Below are 19,577 nucleotides of genomic sequence, written 5' to 3' on the forward strand. Positions count from 1 at the left end.
ACAGCTGATGGTGTTTGTTTCTCTCAGTCTACCAGGTGGAGGTGGAGTCAGGGGCGGAGTCTGTCCTGCTGCCCTGCAGAACCACAGTTCACTTGCCTGGAGATGCTAAAGTGGAGTGGAAGGATAATGACAATGATACGGTCCATGTGTATCAGAACGGTTCTGACCAGCCTGAAGAACAGCACCTGTTCTACAGAACCAGAACAGTGATGGAGAGAAACCCTCTACAATCTAGAAACCTCAGTCTGACTCTGAAACACCCCACAGACGGAGACAGTAATACCTACACCTGCAGCGTCTACACCAGGGAGGGAAACATCCTGATGGAGAAACATGTTCTGCTCACAGTCAGAGGTCAGTGGATTAAATCTGATGTTTGAGTATTTTTCCAATCAGCTGATCAGTTGTGATCAATACTGATCAGAGTGTGATTAGAAGGTGAAAGTGAAATGTGTGTGTTTGAGAGTAAATGTGATTGAATGAGTTCAGCATTTAGCTGCAGTCTCACAACGCTGCTCGTAGAGTTCTTGTTTGATTGGACCTTAGGACCGCACAGGAACCAGGACCAGTTCAAATATGAGATCTTTATTTAACTGGTCTTCAAAGTCCAGGACATAAAATAAGAACCTTAAAGCACAAACAGAGAACATGGAAATATCATGCTCAACCACTTATATCTTTATAATTATAATATAATTATAAAATATAACAATTAAAATAAAAATTACAATTATCTTGTAAAGAAGAGTGAAAATGTAGGAAAAATGGAGAGATTTTTTATTTTAACGTGGACCTTTACTCCAACATGTCTATTATCATCTATTTAAAACATTTAAGATAGCAAGTAAGAAATGGAGTGTTACGGCCACTGCTTATTGCAGGCAGTTGTGGCTGGTTTGCCGTTTGATTGCCTGATTCAGAGCTCTGTCGGGAGTGGCTGGAACAGACGCTCCTCAGTCTCCTCCCCTCTGAGTGGCTACTCGATGGACCAATCAGGCTGCAGCTTAGGAGAAGCCAATGGTGAAAAGGCTGCAGCAGAAGCCAGTCGGGAGGGGGAAGCTATTGTGCACTGGGTATGTTTGTGGCATCAAGGTGAGACTGGTTGGCGCAGGTGGTCTCATCCTGACTTTGGCAGAAATTGGTAGAACGGTTTACTGGGTGTCCGCTGTGCTATGTGGTAGTCTTCTGTGTGTGTGTGTGTGTGTTGGTCTGTTCGAGAGTGTGCAACAGGATGTCCTGGCTGCTCGTGAGTGTTCCCGGTGGGGTAGAACGGTCCGGTTAGTTGGTCGTACCTTTTGTTTCACACCCAGTTTTGGTTAAGCCATGCTACTTCGTGGTGTGTATTCTGCCTTCGTTGTCTTTTATTTTGTTACACTTTAGTTTATGGGTCTGCTGCTTTTTTATTTGGTTTTAGGTTTCACCCCGAGTTGCAGTTATGTTGTGGTTAGCACTCGATGGATTTTGGGATATGTTTTGGTTTATTTCTTTCAGCAGGTCCTCGAACCCAAACACTGATTTTATTGTGTATTTTCGTTACAGGTTTTATTCGTTGTCTCACGTGATGTCAATAAAATGTGCTTCCTTTACCCCCTGTCGACGTGTTTTTACTATCTTTTGTTACGCCCAAACATACCCCTTGATACGGGACGTAACATGGAGAAACAAAGAATCCTCACAACCTGAACACAGTGAATTCTGAACATCCCAAATATGCAGAAAACCTCCTGCTTTCTTTGTGAGTGTGTAAAGTCAAATTCTACTTTAATTCGAGCAGCTAAAAGCCTCTTCAGCACCACAGTCCTGTGATGACGTATGGAGGGGGTTGGAGCGTGGGGAGGTGGGCTTTATGTGTGTCTAGCTGTCCTGGATCTGACTTTAGGGCAGCTGGTTGTGTCCATGAAGGTCAGGTCTCCTTAATTCAGCCAGTCTGGACAGGACCGGAGAGGACACAGTTTCTTTTAACTGCTGCTGACACTTTGGACAGAAGTCCATCCAGAAATGTCAGCAGAGCTGCTTTCAATGTGTCCCAGTAGTTGTCCAGGTCTGCGGGATGCTGGATGCCTCCATATGGATCAGAAAGCTTTGTGAGTCTGGTCAGGAAGTGGACAGATTCATCTTAGACCAGATGACTTTGTCTTTTCAGTCCATCCCAGAGTTCAGTGACTGGAACTCTGTACGCTGCGTTTCCATCTGCATTCTAGTTGAGCTGTTCACACCTGGCCAGTCCCACAGTCTTTGCAGCAGGTTTCTGGAAATCTGCAGCTGACGTTCTCACGGCTGACAGATGACGGATTTCAGGCCTGGTTGCTCTGAATTCATGACAAAAGTCTTTAAGGGCTGCTGGGAATTCTGTGGTGCTGTCAGCTGGGTTTGGAAGTTCTTTTCTTTTTTTTAGTCCCAGACTGGAGTCCCCATCTTTGTACAGATCACACTGGCCCCTGTACAAATAAAAAATACTCTTTTTATTTTAATACTAGAACACCAGCGGTAATTCTGACGCTACATTTAAACTTCATTCATTTCCTTTAGAAGTTTAGAGCTTAAATAACATTAGCTAATTCTAATCAAAGAAGGTTTTAGGAAACAAAGTGTGAAGCAACAATTGTCGTCTTGTTTGCCACAGAAACCATCAAAGTCTAAACTTAGAACCAGAACCAGAATCCACTTTATTGTCGTTGCACAGGATGCAACCAACCTGAGGAAGCAGCTCTCATGTTAAGATAAAAACACACTCCCGATAAAATAATGATGAAATGAAATAATTAAAATACATTTAACATTTGACGGACAGCAAGAATTATTGCACAGGCTCTATTTCAGCCAAATGACTCAGTACTTCATGGAAGCAGAGTTCAGGGATGAGACAGCTCTGGGATAAAAGCTGTTTTTCACTCTGTTGCTTTTATTGTCACAGCCTGAATATTAGTGAAAAGCGGAGCAGGGGTGGAGGAAGCTGAAGTGATGGAGAACAGCCAGACAGCATGACAGAAGTAAGAGCTCGGCTATATGAAGCAAGAAGAGGAGATTTATATGATCATGAGCGTCTCCACTAATTACTATGAGCTTAAATCAACTATTCAGAAGTGTCAGCAGCTCAGATCAGGTCTCTGCTCCTGCTGCAGCACCTGCACATGACTATGCAGCGTGTGCTGCTGGTGGCGGCTTGTTTTACTCCAGCGTCTTCCTACCTGGTTCCACCTCCTTTCAGAAGTCTGCTGCAGCTTTGGATAGTGCTGCAGTGATTGATTGACAGACAGATTCATTCATTCATTCATTTTGTAGCTGCTCCAAATGTCCTGAAGAAGAAAACAGGTCTTCATCAGAAACTGGTTTCACTGGTTTCTGTCAGACGTGTGACGGACGTCAGGTGAGCTCAGGTCACCTGGTTGATCCACGTCCTCAAAGAAACTGCTGGAACTTCTTCTGTCTGAACACTGAGAGTCCTCCACCAGCATGAGACCCAGAGACCAGGATGAGACGGTCATGTGACCACCAGAGCTGCTGCTGCTGTCTGTACAGCTGATGGTGTTTGTTTCTCTCAGTCTACCAGGTGGAGGTGGAGTCAGGGGTGGAGTCTGTCCTGCTGCCCTGCAGAACTGCAGTTCACCTGCCTGGAGACTCTAAAGTGGAGTGGAAGAATGATATCCACTGGACGGTCCATGTGTATGAGAACGGTTCTGACCAGCCTGAAGAACAGGACCTGTTCTACAGAACCAGAACAGTGATGAAGAGAAACCCTCTACAATCTAGAAACCTCAGTCTGACTCTGAAACACCCCACAGATTATGACAGTTGGACCTACACCTGCAGCGTCTACAGCAGGGAGGGAAACATCCTGATGAAGAAACAAGTTCTGCTCACAGTCAGAGGTCAGTGGATTAAATCTGATGTTTGAGTATTTTTCCAATCAGCTGATCAGTTGTGATCAATACTGATCAGAGTGTGATTAGAAGGTGAAAGTGAAATGTGTGTGTTTGAGAGTAAATGTGATTGAATGAGTTCAGCATTTAGCTGCAGTCTCACAACGCTGCTCGTAGAGTTCTTGTTTGATTGGACCTTAGGACCGCACAGGAACCAGGACCAGTTCAAATATGAGATCTTTGTTTAACTGGTCTTCAAAGTCCAGGACATAAAATAAGAACCTTAAAGCACAAACAGAGAACATGAAATATCATGCTCAACCATTTATATCATTATAATTATAATATAATTATAAAATATAACAATTAAAATAAAAATTATAATTATCTTGTAAAGAAGAGTGAAAATGTAGGAAAAATGTAGATTTTTTATTTTAACATGGACTTTTATTCCAACATGTCCATTCTCATCTATTTAAAACATTTAAGATAACAAGTCAGAAATGGAGAAACAAAGAATCCTCACAACCTGAACACAGTGAATTCTGAACATCCCAAATATGCAGAAAACCTCCTGCTTTCTTTGTGAGTGTGTAAAAGTCAAATTCTGCTTTAATTCGAGCAGCTAAAAGCCTCTTCAGCACCACAGTCCTGTGATGACGTATGGAGGGGGTTGGAGCGTGGGGAGGTGGGCTTTATGTGTGTCTAGCTGTCCTGGATCTGACTTTAGGGCAGCTGGTTGTGTCCATGAAGGTCAGGTCTCCTTAATTCAGCCAGTCTGGACAGGACCGGAGAGGACACAGTTTCTTTTAACTGCTGCTGACACTTTGGACAGAAGTCCATCCAGAAATATCAGCAGAGCTGCTTTCAATGTGTCCCAGTAGTTGTCCAGGTCTGCGGGATGCTGGATGCCTCCATATGGATCAGAAAGCTTTGTGAGTCTGGTCAGGAAGTGGACAGATTCATCTTAGACCAGATGACTTTGTCTTTTCAGTCCATCCCAGAGTTCAGTGACTGGAACTCTGTACGCTGCGTTTCCATCTGCATTCTAGTTGAGCTGTTCACACCTGGCCAGTCCCACAGTCTTTGCAGCAGGTTTCTGGAAATCTGCAGCTGACGTTCTCACGGCTGACAGATGACGGATTTCAGGCCTGGTTGCTCTGAATTCATGACAAAAGTCTTTAAGGGCTGCTGGGAATTCTGTGGTGCTGTCAGCTGGGTTTGGAAGTTCTTTTCTTTTTTTCAGTCCCAGACTGGAGTCCCCATCTTTGTACAGATCACACTGGCCCCTGTACAAATAAAAATACTCTTTTTATTTTAATACTAGAACACCAGCGGTAATTCTGACGCTACATTTAAACTTCATTCATTCCCTTTAGAAGTTTAGAGCTTAAATAACATTAGCTAATTCTAATCAAAGAAGGTTTTAGGAAACAAAGTGTGAAGCAACAATTGTCGTCTTGTTTGCCACAGAAACCATCAAAGTCTAAACTTAGAAACTTTATTGTCGTTGCACAGGGTGCAACCAACCTGAGGAAGCAGCTCTCATGTTAAGATTAAAAAAAAAAAAAAAAAAAAAGATAAAAACACAGTGATTGACTGACTGACAGACAGACAGATTCATTCATTCAGTCACTAAAGTCGACCTCCGCGCGACGTTTGGCTGAACCCCAACCCTGGCCACGAGAACCAAGCAGCTGGATGTCCACGTTCGTTTCTGTGATGAGGGACAGGTTCATTCAAGGTACCTGGGGTCTCATGGGACACTCGACAGGACAGGACCTGCTGGCCAAGTTTAAAGTAACTCATTTATATTATTTACTATTTTATTATTAGTATTATTATTGGTGTTGCTTAATAACATACAGGCTTAATAACCTGAATATAAATAACAACCTTAAAATCAGTTCTGCTGAATTATTTATCCATGAGCTCTGGAACAGGTAACCTCCCCATTACAACATTACTGTGTTAACATGACACATGTGGGAAGGACTAAATCATTTAAAGATCATATGACAGCTTGCTGTGAAGTCACGTCACAAATTACAAACTTCATCACTGACAAATTTTCCATAAATGACTGAAATGTGGTGGAAAAAACTCCGGACAGAAAAAAGTTTCTTGTTAAATGTCCTGATTAAACAGTTTTATTCAGTCGCCGCACATATTCTTAAAGTTCAGATCTCAGAAAACGTGGTGACGTTAACAAAGCCTGTAAAGAATAGTGAATCCATTTTAAGCCGTAATGCGACTTAGAAATGAAAATGACGTCAGAGTCAGGCTGTTCAGCTGTGCGCGTTCCCGTGATGTGCACGGCTTTATCAACGTAACACCGCAGTGAGAGAAACACTCCGGTTGCTCCTCGGTGGAGAGCGAGTGTTTCACCTCCTGGTAGAGTTTCAAACACAAACAAATAAAACTGGGTGTGTTTTCAGGTGGTAGATGACTGTATGCGGTGCTGGCAGAAGTCTGCTCACCTGTGTGCGCGCGCTGGTCTGTGTGCGTCGCATCACGCCAAACTCCAAGAGCGTGACACAGAGCAGCTGACACACTTCAGACTGCTTTGTTTTAATAAAGCTTCTATCTAGACTGAGACTATAAATAAAAGGCTGTGTAGTTTTCAGCATTAGCTCAGTCAAGTCCATTATTCCTGTAAATGATCAGTCAGCTGCTGCTTGTCGCTGCCTGACTTCTACTGGCTGGTCTTGCTTTGATAAAAAACACTTTGAATTGCTTTGTGTTGGAAGGTGCTAAACACATTTTTCAAGCAGTTTAAGTGAAGCATTGCACCTTACACACACACCCAGGTCATTGTAATAATCACTGCTGATGTAAATATATACATTTTCCTAAATTCTAGGAGTCATTTTTGACAATGTGGCCATGAAATAGGTATTAAATTCTGTTCCAAGTTGTCTTAAAAAGGTCTTAAAAAGTCTTAAATTTAACTTGTAAAAGCCTGTAGGAAGCCTGGAATCAGTCAACTAAACGTGTGCACCCAGTTAGTTAACCACCCAGCCAAAGCTGCTAATAAAATGTCAAATATAAAAGAAATGGTCATTGTTACAAATAAAGTGTTTATTGAATGAACTGAAATAAAGAAAAAGGTTACCAGACCGAGCTCACATCACAACATGGAACGTTCCAGAATTGGAGGACATTTTACGTCCCACCTGTAAAATATCAAGTAATGTGTGTACAGTACACTAATACATGCACTGCTTGTGTAAATTCTACTTTTCTTGAGGAAAAATGTAAATATAGTTGTTGGAAGATTTGTTCCAAAATATTATTCAGGCTACCATATAGACCTCAAGCACCCTCTAAAATGTCCTTTTTCTCCTGTCCTTACTTCTAGATGACAAACTTGCATGTCAAATAAAAGCATTGGAATAAGTTTTTACTGCACTTGTTTTGGACGATCTCGTCTAAGTGTTTTATTATTGGAACAGTTAACTTAATAATCAGCATATCTTAAATAACAGTAATAATGTTGTGCTGTCCTCACAACACGTGGCTATGTGAAGCTAGACAGCCAGCAAACAAAGCATAAAAAGTAAAAAAGGCTCTCCACACAAGGCTTGCTTTTCTTGATCTCATTGAAGATCTTTTATGTACTTTTATATTGCTTGTGGTTTTTGTAACTGAAAAATACAGACAGGGAAAAACAAATCACTGACTGAAAGATACTTCTTAATACCATAGTATGGTTAGCCTAGCTTAAACAATTGCATGCATATCACGTTGTGCATTACACTGACACATTTTGAGCAACCAAAAATATCTCAAACACATATACAGGTGTTTCCTGAACACATTGATACTCACAAAGACGAAGGTTTCCCAAGGCACGAGCGTGTAAGCGTACATTTAGCGTATTTATGAGCCGTTCCCTCACTTGTTAATGCCAAAGCACTTCCCAACATTACCGGAGAAAAAACTGTTTCAAAGATTGTTCAATGGTAAGAGCGCTCACTCGCTCACGTAGTTACGCGTACAATATGACAAAGATTATTGTGTTACAGATGTCTCACACTGATTAGATTTCAAAACCCCGAATATTTTAACTGCATTTAGCATGAAATTACATTTACTATTTATTAACTATGAACTCCTTTTTTATGTAAATTATTCACAATATGAGCTGATTACAGTTTTTGACCTAAAGGCATCACAAATGTGCTGAAGTTGTGTTCCACAACATGCGTGCAGCCCTGTTACTAAAACCTACTGAGCATGGCAGAAGAAGAAAAACAGTGGGTCACATGACACAGGGGAAAGCACTCATCAAGATTTATGCTAACAGCATGGACAGACCAAGGTTCAGGTTTCTCTGCAGATTTTTCATATTTTCTCAAACATTGCAGCCGTGACTGAGTGTGTCGCTCTAACCAAAGCAACCCTGTTACTCAGTTGTTATTTTCTTTATTATTTAATATAACCAACTCTGTCCTCAATGTTAACAGTAACATTACATTTCACAGCTAGCATATTGTCGCTAATACAAGCTAACGTTAGCATTGATTTTCAACCCTGTTACTTTAATTACAGGAACAGGGTTGCATCTATTTCAGTTCACTCAGAAGGGCCAATCCATTACCTAAAGTCAGATTAAATGTGTGTATAATTTACCATAATATGCTTGTTTAAATCACGGCTGGAGGAGGTTCAAACCGTGAGGGCGGTGGCCTTTCTGTTTGGAGTTTGCATGTTCTCCCTGTGTTTGCGTGGGTTCTCTCCGGGTTCTCCGGCTTCCTCCCACCGTCCAAAGACATGTATGTTAGGTTAACTGATGACTCTAAATTCTCCCTAGGAGTGTGTGTGAGTGTGAATGGTTGTTTGTCCCTATGTGTTGGCCCTGCGATGGACTGGTGACCTGTCCAGGTGTACCTGCCTCTCACCTGTTAATGCTGGGATAGGCTCCAGCTCAACCTCGACCCGTAATGGACTAAGCAGTACAGAGAATGAATGTTTGAAAGTATTACTGTAGTATTTATTATATGACTAGCCCCTCTTTTCATTTTATTGCCACCTGGCAGCATAATGTCAATGTGGCAAAAACGTCCTGGATTGTTAACTGAACATGAATTCAGCTGTTTTACTGTAAATGTTTTTAACTGTAAGTTATATATGTCCTGAATATTTACAATAGACATGATGTTTTTAAAATGTATTTATGCAGAGTTCCTGCACGCCACTCAGTGCTGCTGAAAAACAGAGACGGTACCGTGCAGGCGTGATGCTGATGAACAGAGGAGACAGCAGTACTTAGAAAGAGAGAGAAATGGAGGAAAGATGTAGAAACAGGACAGAAAAAAGGCAAAAAGACTGCAGTTTGAGAGAGCAGCGTGCCCAGAGAAAGAACTGGAGAGGCTCGCAAGACGTGTAATGCTAGGAAAACTTTACTTGGAGGTTTAAACACCCTCCAGTCAGCCCAGAATCTTCAGTCATTTCTCAACCTGGAACGTCAAGGTCAGGACAGAAGTATGTAGGGATGCAAGTTAGTGGAAGCACAGATCAATTACCAAAGTATTCACAATGTTACAGCAAACATCTATTTTGCTGCAGCTGAAATAAAAGACATTTATAAAAACATGTTTCTTTTTGGCAACGTGATCTGGGCAGAAGAAAAAGAAGCTAAATTAAATAGAAAGTTGAAGAAACTTTGAAAAAAGTTGAACACAAAGCTGAAAAATACAGGAAGCAGCTTCAAAGACTGAAGAAGAACATCTGTCTCCAAGATCTACGGTCAGTAAGTTGCTTCGGCTAATCTCAGGCACATCCTTAAGAAGAACCTTCCTTTTCACACAGCAGTGGCTGAAGAAGTTCGTACGAAGTGACAAAGTACACACTTTGAAAGGGAGACAGTCACCGGCAAACAATCGCAGGAATATTTACTAGTAAAATCTTAAAGAAGCACAGGCTGCAGAGATTGGCAGAGGAGGTGTTTGGACTTTCAAGGAGGAGATGGAAACAACAAGGTATTGAAAATGCCTGCAGGTACGAAAAGAAGAAAAATGAGGGTCTTGCTGCCGAGCTGAGATCAACAGTGACGTTGTTGTTTTTACGTGACGATGTCAGCAGGATCACAACAGGAACAAAGCAAACTGTGACAAAAAAGAAGAAGAAGAACGTACAGAATCGATTACTGGTGGATTAAATAAAGATCCTCCATTTGAAGTTCTTAGCTGAACACACCGACCTCCATCTATCATGCTCACTGTTTTGTACACTTCCCCCTACTGGGTTGAGCATCCAACACTGGCAGATGGTGAAACATGCATGTGTAAACTGCATGAAAATTTAGGCTTTCTTGCTAAAAAACTTCACCAGATGCACATCATTGATACATCAGATTTGGAGAGCCTGACCCACGCTATCACATGCAACACCTCAAGAAAGAAACGTGTGTATGGGGGATGTGAGGAACGCAGCAATAACACCTATACAGACCACTACAGAGCCACCGATCGCATCACCGACCTTCACCGACCTTCAGTGGGCCACAGTGAGCACAAAAATGATCCTGGAGCAATCTCAAAGATAACTTTTGGTGTGGTGGCACATTGAAGAGGAGGGCAGGCAGGCTTGTCAGCCAAGGGGTTGATATTCCCACAGCTTTCTCCTTGTACCAGGTTCTGAGTGAGGGACAATCCCAGGTGAAATAGTTTTCCATTAAGGAGCAGCTGTGGAAGATGCAGTGGAGGAAATGCCAGCTGACCTTCCGGCTGTACCGTCTACAATGAGGCTCCACCAGGTGTCACTCTGTCACCCGCCAAGATTCTCTACCGCCATGTCAGCTGTATGTGCTCTGCCACAGGGAATCTGGGGCGTGATTGCCAACAAACAAAGTGCTTCAGCTTCAATCTTACACAGAACCACACAGATGATCCCTTCACAGCTCACCAGAAGAAGAGCAATGGTGCTATCCAGAGAATGTGGGAGAATGGTGTGTCCTGGTGTATGACCATACAATCTACCAGCCATCATCCAAGAGATGAATGCGGCCCACTGCCAGGTGAAATGTATGCAGAGTAGGGAAAATAGTCTTTCTGGCCATTGAGGGATGATCTCCACTGGTATCCTCTTGAGGATGTGTTGACCCTCATTCCTCCCCAAAGAACGTTCCCTCACGCCACCTGGCCGTTGTAAGAGACGTACGGGACACTTTGTCCAGCCATGATTGTTAAACATGGACATCACCCAACTTGTGTTCTTGTTCACGTGTAAATGTTTTTGTATTTTATTCCTGCTCGATGTTCCTTTATTGCAAATGTTACATGATGACAACTAGTTATAATTTACAGCCTTTATGAAAACATTCCTGTGGTTCTGAGTTTCTATTTCTCACATTTAAGTCCTGATCTACAATCAAAAGTAAGACGTAAATTCAACCCTGTTACTTTAATTTCAGCTCTGCTACCAAATAATTTTTATTTAAATAATCTTAAATGGTTTTCTAAATTCATACAGCGTTGAGCTGTTGTCCTTGTAATAGTTTCAGTTGTTTATGCAACAAGTTTGGGCAAATACTTGAAAATAAAAACTGAAATGTATTAAAAACAAAGAGCATCCAGCCACTAAAAAGTTCGGTAACCAAATTTGAAAAGTTCAGGATTTATATAAAATTATTTGTCTAAAATTAAATGATATTTCAACATGAATATGATGAATTTTTTATGCCTAAACTGGACGAATACATTGTTCTTTGTTTATAATGCTGTTTTCAACAATACATGACAAAGAAAATCCTTAAATCAAAAGTTAATTTTTCTAATGTTTCTATTCCCAAATTGTTCTCCAATTCTGGAATGACCCACTTATTGATGACGAAGGAAGGATAGAAGGAAGGAAGGAAGGAAGAACAGGCGACCGTCTAGCATGCGTATCTTCTCCAGTTTCTTCGTCTTTTTTCTCCAAATCCAAACCATGTGTGTTTAGTTGGTGTAAACGAAGCTTCCTCCATAGCGCTCCTGTTCCTCAGTCACCAGGAACGAGGAAAGCAGAGACCACGAGCAAAGTTTGAAAGCAAATAGTGTTTTAAATCGTGTCGTTTGGCTGGTGTAGAAAAACTAAAACGGAAGGAAAACAACATAAAAACACATTCAACACGGGAGCTGCTGCAACAGGCGACCGTCTGGCACAGCGCCGTCTTTGGCCATGAAATCCAGCATGGATCCATCTCTGCATATCAGCCTTTACAGAAAACGTCTACATGGTCTGATCCAGAACGTCGGGAATCTAAACATAGAACAGCACAGAATCCTGTGTGGTGGAAATAAGCTGAAATAGGTAGAAATGATCATATTTCCTCTGTTTACAGACTAAATATTAAACCTAGTTTTAATGAAGATTCATGTAGTTTTAGGAAAAGTCAGGGACCAGCAAGGCTTCATGGTTTTATTGGACAAAGTTGAATATGCACATTTTAAACAGTCAATATGTCCACCTTCATCATTCTAGAGTAAAAATTCTGCTCAGATTACAACAAACGCAGCATCATTTAATATATTAGAACAATTCCAGTAATGTGAAATGTAATTATTTCCACAGGATCTCTGTCCCACTATCAGCTAGTAAACATCTCAGTTTTATTAGAAACGCTCTGCTATGATTTGATTAGAAAATCAGCTTTAAATAAACCACATTTCTGAATAAATAATGTGTGGAACACCAGTAACAGACCAGTCTGGGCTCCCTGCTACGGCGGCCATGTTTGCTTCTCCACCGTCTCTCAGGAAGGCAGGAGGTCCGCTCGGTACGGTTCGGTCCTGTACGGTGTGATGCCCCCATCTTCTCCAGCATCACCACACTCTTCTGAACTGGAACTGGCTGATGGTTCCACCAGACAAAGCAGACTGGATGTACTGGAACCATCATCCATGTTCTCATGCATGTAGAATGATCTTCCAGCCTCCAGCTGTTCTCCCACTGACGTAGATCCGACCCAACAGAACTTTTGTTGACATTAAATAATAAAGTGCTGCTGGTGGTGGGCAGGGGAGGGAGGGATGGAGGGAGAGGGGGTGTTTTAGGGTTAAAGGATTTAATCCATAAAAACCATCTGACTGATGACATCATGTGTTTAGTTTTCCAGGAAAAGTTCCAGAGAATTTGCTCTTTTTTCCCAGTGTGAGAGTTTCCATGAAGGGATGAGGAAGCTCAGGTGCTTCTACAAAGACCTTCTGTCTGTTAATGACGAGTCCGTCTGGAAGCAGAGGCTGAAGTTTCCTCTGTTCCTCCTGCTGAAGGAGTCACATGATCAGGACTTCCGGTATGCTGCTTCCCAGTAGTGGACTTTATGTTTGACAGGAAGCTTCCAGACAGAAGAAGAAGGTCCGTGTTGAACATGTGTGTGTGTTCAGAGGAGCTTCTTCCAGCTCTGATCTGAGCTGCTTTGAAACGTGTGTGTTCATTGAAGCTGTTTGACTTTCATCTGTTAGATCATCTGAAGCATCTAGAAGCCTCTCTGCTGAAAGAACTGCCAGTATCTTCTCCTGATGGTGGAGAAGAGAAACAGGACGCAGCTGTCCAGAAGCAAAGAGGCTGTTTTTGGTTGGGAGGGGTTCTGTGGGGGGCCGGGGGAAGGAAGTCCCTCTCAGTGCTTCCACTGGATCCTTCCTAAACAAAAGGGACTGGTTCTGCTGGGAATCATTTCTACCAGTGGGATCAAACACCATCAGAGCTGCTGACTTCTTCTTTCCATCAGACCAACACAAACAGCAGCTCCATCACAAACGTGTCTGAGTGAAACTTGAACTGATCCACACCCACATAAAGACGGAGAGTTTTCCTCCGTCTGGAGGCTCATCACTGGGACCTGTGTGTGTGTGTGTGTGTGTGTGTGTGTGTGTGTGTGAGGACAAACACTCCTTCAGCATCACATTTAAAGAGCATCCAGCTTCTTCCTTCTCACAGCTGGACTCATTTCTTCTTCTACTGTTTCTTCTCAGCTCACACACTTCCAGACTTTCTGACATGTTTCACACATGACCAGTTTCCACTTCCAGCTGAACTGGTTTCCATCTTTCTGACGCACCTCTCCATGTGTGTGTGTTGGACGGTGTAGTGTGTGTTAGATGGACTCACTGAGTCTCAGATGGAGACCTGAACCTTCATGGAAGCTGGTCTGGGATCTGCCAGTGGACTGTTTCCTGCAGCATCCTGTGCTGAGGAGACCCAGATCAGCTGTGTGAAGTGGAAATGTGAGTGTGAGGGAATTTCTCCTCCACATCTCTGAGATCAAACGCTGCAGAAATCATCTGATGCTCAGACTAGTGGAGGAAGGAGGACCAGGGTTCAGGTCTCCTCCAGGATGTTGAAGCAGCCAGTAATGTAGAGCAGCTTCAGGAAGAGCTGAGAGAGAATCCTCTTCCTTCTTCCAGAGGCTGAACTCTTCCTGATGAGCAGCATCCATGGTGTCCCTGAGGATCCAGTCTGAGCTGCTGTTTCAGTCAACAAACAGCTGCTGAACGTTGTGCTGCAGGAGAAACCACAGCAGCTTTCCTCCTCAACACATCTGGAGGAAGCTCATCTGTAGGAGACAGCTGGGTAGATGTAGCTGGAACATCTGGAAGAATCCAGTTTGGAGTCCTAAAGTCCAGAAGTCGGGCTGAATGTGGATCAGGAGAGATTTGTGACTGAAAGCTGTGGTTCTGCTCTCAGAGACTGAAGCTTTGTCACGTTTGCTTCATCCTGCAAAGATGCTCCAGCTTCCACCAGGACTGATGGAACAAATCCAGTCAGAGATGCAGTTTGTTGGAGGAAGCAGCAGATCTGAGGTCAGTCTGGTCAGCAGCAGCTTCCACTGGGATTGATCTGGATTCATTGCTCATCATTTGACAGTAAACTGGAGCAAAGTGGGACTCCAGTGAGAATCAAAGCTGCTGTTTGATGGGAAGAAATGAGGCTGGAAAGCTGCTTCTCAGATGTGATGTTGATGTGAAGCTGGAGTCTCTTCACTGATCCAGTTTCTCTTCTTCTCTGCAAACATGATGTTTGTGATGTGAAGAAGAAGAAAGAGCAGCTGCAGCTTTAAATCCACTCACTTCTTCATGGATCTGCTTCTGCAGCAGCTTCTTCACACTGGATCATCTGATCTTCACTCACTGTTTGATCCCACTTTCTGATCACTCATCAATAAGCTGATCAGCTGATTTTCTTCTTCTCTCAGTCTGTCAGGTGGAGGTGGAGGAGGGGGCGGAGTCTGTCCTGCTGCCCTTCAGGACTACCCCTGACCTGCCTAGAGAAGCTGAAGTGATGTGGAGGCGCTTGGAACCTGAACCAGAAATGATGGTCCACGTATACCAGGACAGTTCTGATCAACCTGAAGACCAGGACCAGGTCTACAGCAAAAGAACTAAGATGAATCAAGATTCTCTGAAAACTGGAGACCTCAGTCTGACTCTGGATCCCAAACATGGAGACAGTGGACGGTACAGATGTACAGTCTGGATGGGAGACGATCTCATGAGATGGAAAACAGTTCTGCTCAAAGTCAAAGGTTGGTTTGTTTGTTTGTTTGTTTGTTTGTTTGTTTGTACGTTTGTTTGTTTGTTTGTACGTTTGTTTGTTTGTTTGTACGTTTGTTTGTTTGTACGTTTGTTTGTTTTCTTGTCTGACTGTCTTCTGTCTCCTCTGCAGGGAGAGTTCAGGTCCAGGATCAGAGGACATCAGGAACAGAAGCAGATCCGACTCCTCTGATGGCTGATCAATCAGTCTGATCTTTGATTATTGATCCAATCTGACTTTGGATCAGAGAGAAAATATCAGTGAAGGATCTGATGGACGATGGATGAAGAGAGGACTTGTTCCAGCCTGCAGACGTAGTATTGATCAGTAGTGATCAGTGATGTCAGAGTGGAGTCAGTGTGATGTCACATGTTGATCAGCTGTGTGTTTTGGACTCCAGCATCTTGTTGTTGTTTGTTTTAGACTCTTAGTGTCATGAAGGCGTCCTGCCGTAGATCCTGTTAACTGTGACAGAGGTCTCACTTTGGACCAAACTTTCCAGCATCGTGGAGGACGTTCCCTCACCGTAACATCTGGAGGAAGAGGAGAGGGAACTTTCCAGATGTTCCCTCACCGTAACATCTGGAGGAAGAGGAGAGGGAACTTTCCAGATGTTCCGTCGCTGTATTTTTATGCTAATTTCTAGATTTTATACAGTTTAACCCTTTAAAGTCCAACCCAAGAAAAAATGTGGAGAAAACTTTATTTTTTAAATCTGAAGTCTTTATTTGGGTCTTTAACAAAATGTAAAAGATTAACTAAAGTATTTTTCTATGTTTTCTATTTATTACAGTGTGATATGTAAAAGTTATTGTAGTACAAAATGTGTCCACCAGGGGGCAGAAGACAAGCATTAGACTGTGTACAACAGGGTTTTGAGCAGTTTTTACCTGCTGCATTAAAGGGTTAAAACACTTCCATTAGTCTTTTTACTTAAACTCTGTCAGTGAGAGAAATGAGCTGGAAGTATCTGAGTAGCGGCTGCTTAAACACTGAGGAACTGAAACGCTTGCTTTATGGCCTCCTTCAGTAAAGAAAACTCTGGAACATTCTTGATGAGAGGTAAAGGAATTATGTCCCAGAATGCTTTGCAGTCGCAGCTTTTAAGTACGTTGATTCGTTTCCACCCAGTCATACTGACGGTGATTCATGTCAACAAACAGGAGAAAATCATTTTTATCAGTGTGCTGGAAAAGTTCTGCTTATTATGGACTAAATGACTTTTGTGCTGCAGAGACTCAAAGCTGGAAACAAGAAGAAAGAAATCATTTTATTTAAGAGTCAAACATGACATTAAAAAGATGGACCAACGGACACAAACAGGGCCGTAGCAGGAAATTCTGGGCCCTGTTGGTGGGCCCCTATGTGGACGTGATGGATAGCTCTCACGCATACTTTTCCCACGGTAGAAGACTAAGCGGATAAATCTGATCCTAGTTTAAGCTGGAAACGGTAAAATGGCTTCTCTGGCCATTTTCCTGGTTCATCTGGCAGATACTCGTCTGCATGGCTCCGCCTCTCACTGTCTTCCTGTTCCTCTGCTTTCCTTTCCTCCTTGCTACCTTCAGAGCAACCTCCACCTCCCTGTTCTTCACCTCCATCTTCTATCTGTCTCTCTGCCACGAGGAGGACAAACTCCATACAAGCTGGACAGATACCAGATGATCTGAAGCTGCTAACAGCAGAACATGCAGGAGAATAAAACTTCATGTAACTGAGATTATTCTGTCTGAAGCAGCTACAGATGATTGACTGTAAACTGAAGCTGAACTTCCTCCATGAGCTCATCTGGTCTCAGATCCTCAGTGATCACCTGGACATGATGATGGACCTGCTGCTGGAACTGAGGACCATGTGGTCCATGATGTTAAGCTTTGCTAACACTGATGCTACAATGTTAAAGTGGTGCAGAAAGATTCAATATATATGATTGTTCTACAATAAAGCTGTTGCTAGGCTACAGCAAAAAATCCACGAGTCATGTTTAGTGTTGAAGCTGTAAACTTCTTCTACTCTGTGTCTTCTAACAAGCAGGCTGGACAGCTTTCTGATTCATGTCACCGCTTTCTTTTCTACTTCATGCACTGAATGAAGAAATTCAGTAATAAATATGAGACCGCCCTTTTCCCTTTTCCAAGGTTAGATGTTTTTAGAAGGTATTGACTCAGAAGCAGCAACAGGAGGAGAAATAATAATCAGACTCTGACTTCTTCATCAGTCATTGTGGCTTAAAGTTGTAAAATTCTCCTCCTGTTTTATTTTATTCATTTTAAAACTGATGCTAGATCATTTGTTATCAACGTTCCAGACTTCGGGGTCTGGTGCATTCAGTTTTATCCAGGTGCATCCTGAATTTATATGAAACTGATACCAAATACGTCCTGATTGATCACTGGGACTAAAACATCTATACAAAGTTAAACTGATGTTTAACACAAGATCGGTAAAAATCAGGTGATTAGTGGAAGAACTTTGATGGATTTCTGATAGTAATCAATCTGTGTCCCTAAATGAATCCTAACCTGCTGCCTGCAGACGGCTGCTGCTGATATCAGCTCAGACTGAGTTCAGGTGCTGCTCACCTCTCTGCTCTAAGAGATGAAAACAAGCTGCTGCCCCTCACTTCATTTTCTTACCCTGTGTTTGTTCCTCTCCCTTTTCTGGTGTCCAGACGTCTCTTTCTGTGGTAAATACGTGACTTTCTGCTCCGGCTGTCTGGCTGCGCTCAGTGTGTAACTCTGTGAAAGGGCCCTCACACATCATCCATCATTATTGTTAATGCTAAGTTCATTCTCTCAGCCTTCATTCAGACAAAGGGACTTTTCACATGAATTCATTAACAAAGTTTAAGCGAAACACAAAAACTTTCCATTCCAGGATTTTCAAGGTCCCACCCTGCAGTGGGTCCTGGGTAAATGGTACCGTTTACCCCCCCCAGTCCGACACCACTGGACACAAAACACTGAGACAACGAGAGAAAAACATGGAGGATGAAGTTCAGCTTGTAGATAAATGAGAGCTTTGTGTTGAACGGATTATTCCAGCTGAAGTGGTCGTCTAGGACGATGCTGCAACGCGTGGCTTTAATCGCTGCTGCAGCAACACTTAAACTTCACTGATAAGCAGAAAAACTCACTTCCAGACAAATCCCAGCAGCTGCTGCAGGACAAGAATCCCATTATTTCCTTCTTTTGTAGCTTCAGTGTCATCAGTGTTATGGCTCCATGTGAAGTCATGTGATTCAGGCCGTGCACGCTCTCTGCAGATATTCTGCTGCTGTTTGTGTTTCCATGGTTTCCATGTTTATCTCTCAGCTGTTTCGTCCTTATTAAAATGAAACATGACATCTTAAAGCTAACGGGCGGCTCTGATGGACAGAGGACACTCTTTAGTAGTTTGTAGCAGAGATCAGTGGAAGTGGGATTAATGGAGGGAGTTTTACATATATTATATATTTGACATCTTGGTGGCTGCCACGTCCAACCAGGAAGAGTTCCACAGAGACACAGCAGCATGTTTGTTTTCCAGCTTCATTTCCAGCTTGATTTACTCTGATAGCGTTAGCTTTACAGGTGAAACTGCTTTTCTCTTGTTCTTGGTGGGAAAATAAGTTCATTCTAGTAAGTTTATAACAAACCCAGTGAGATCTGTTAACGGGTTTAATGAGGAAATGGCTGCTGTAATATCTGCTGTATCACTGCTTGTGTTTGTCTCGTTCTCTTTCTCATTCTAAAGCTCTTGTTCGTGCACATGATACGTAACCTCACCTCCACACAGACGCCTATAAACCAAACATACGCTACATGGTACCACGATACGTACGCTGACACGTTGCTAACAGCAACTACATCCCAGCCCTGACCATTATGCAGATCTGGAGAAGAGTGAACGTCATTAAGACACTAAAACTACTTAACTGTTGAACTCTGAGTAGAAAACTAATCTCAGATGACTCCAGAACACAGGACTCCTGATGGGTTGTTCCCTCTGACAGATACATAGCATCTTCAATCTTTGCTAATCATTATTATCACACTCCACAATGTTGAAAGTTTTCTAAACAACTTCTTTGTTTTAGTAATGAGACACTGTTTATACAAACCATAAAATGATGATTATTCACAACTGAAAAGTTCATATTCAAACTAAATCCAGGTTTACAGTGAGGGGGGGCTCCAGGGTCTCAGAAATCCACATAAAACC

The 19,577-nt window shown here is 42.6% G+C and overlaps 1 protein-coding gene and 1 long non-coding RNA gene across 2 annotated transcripts in view; one reads left to right on the forward strand and one right to left on the reverse strand.

The window, feature by feature from the left end:
* LOC121640415 overlaps positions 1-19,577 on the forward strand; it is a 601,409-nt gene that overhangs the window by 324,680 nt on the left and 257,152 nt on the right. Inside the window, exons 16-17 of the mRNA XM_041986133.1 lie at positions 36-354; positions 3,543-3,869. Of these exons, the coding sequence (XP_041842067.1) occupies positions 36-354; positions 3,543-3,869 (646 nt within the window). The remainder of the gene's footprint in view (positions 1-35; positions 355-3,542; positions 3,870-19,577) is intronic.
* LOC121640573 lies at positions 5,000-7,863 on the reverse strand. Its single transcript, XR_006010505.1, has 2 exons — positions 7,692-7,863; positions 5,000-5,149 (listed from the first exon to the last, which is right to left on the reverse strand). It is a non-coding gene; the product is annotated as an uncharacterized LOC121640573 (long non-coding RNA).

This window comes from Melanotaenia boesemani, chromosome 5 (assembly GCF_017639745.1).
Source record: "Melanotaenia boesemani isolate fMelBoe1 chromosome 5, fMelBoe1.pri, whole genome shotgun sequence".
NCBI lineage: Eukaryota > Metazoa > Chordata > Actinopteri > Atheriniformes > Melanotaeniidae > Melanotaenia > Melanotaenia boesemani.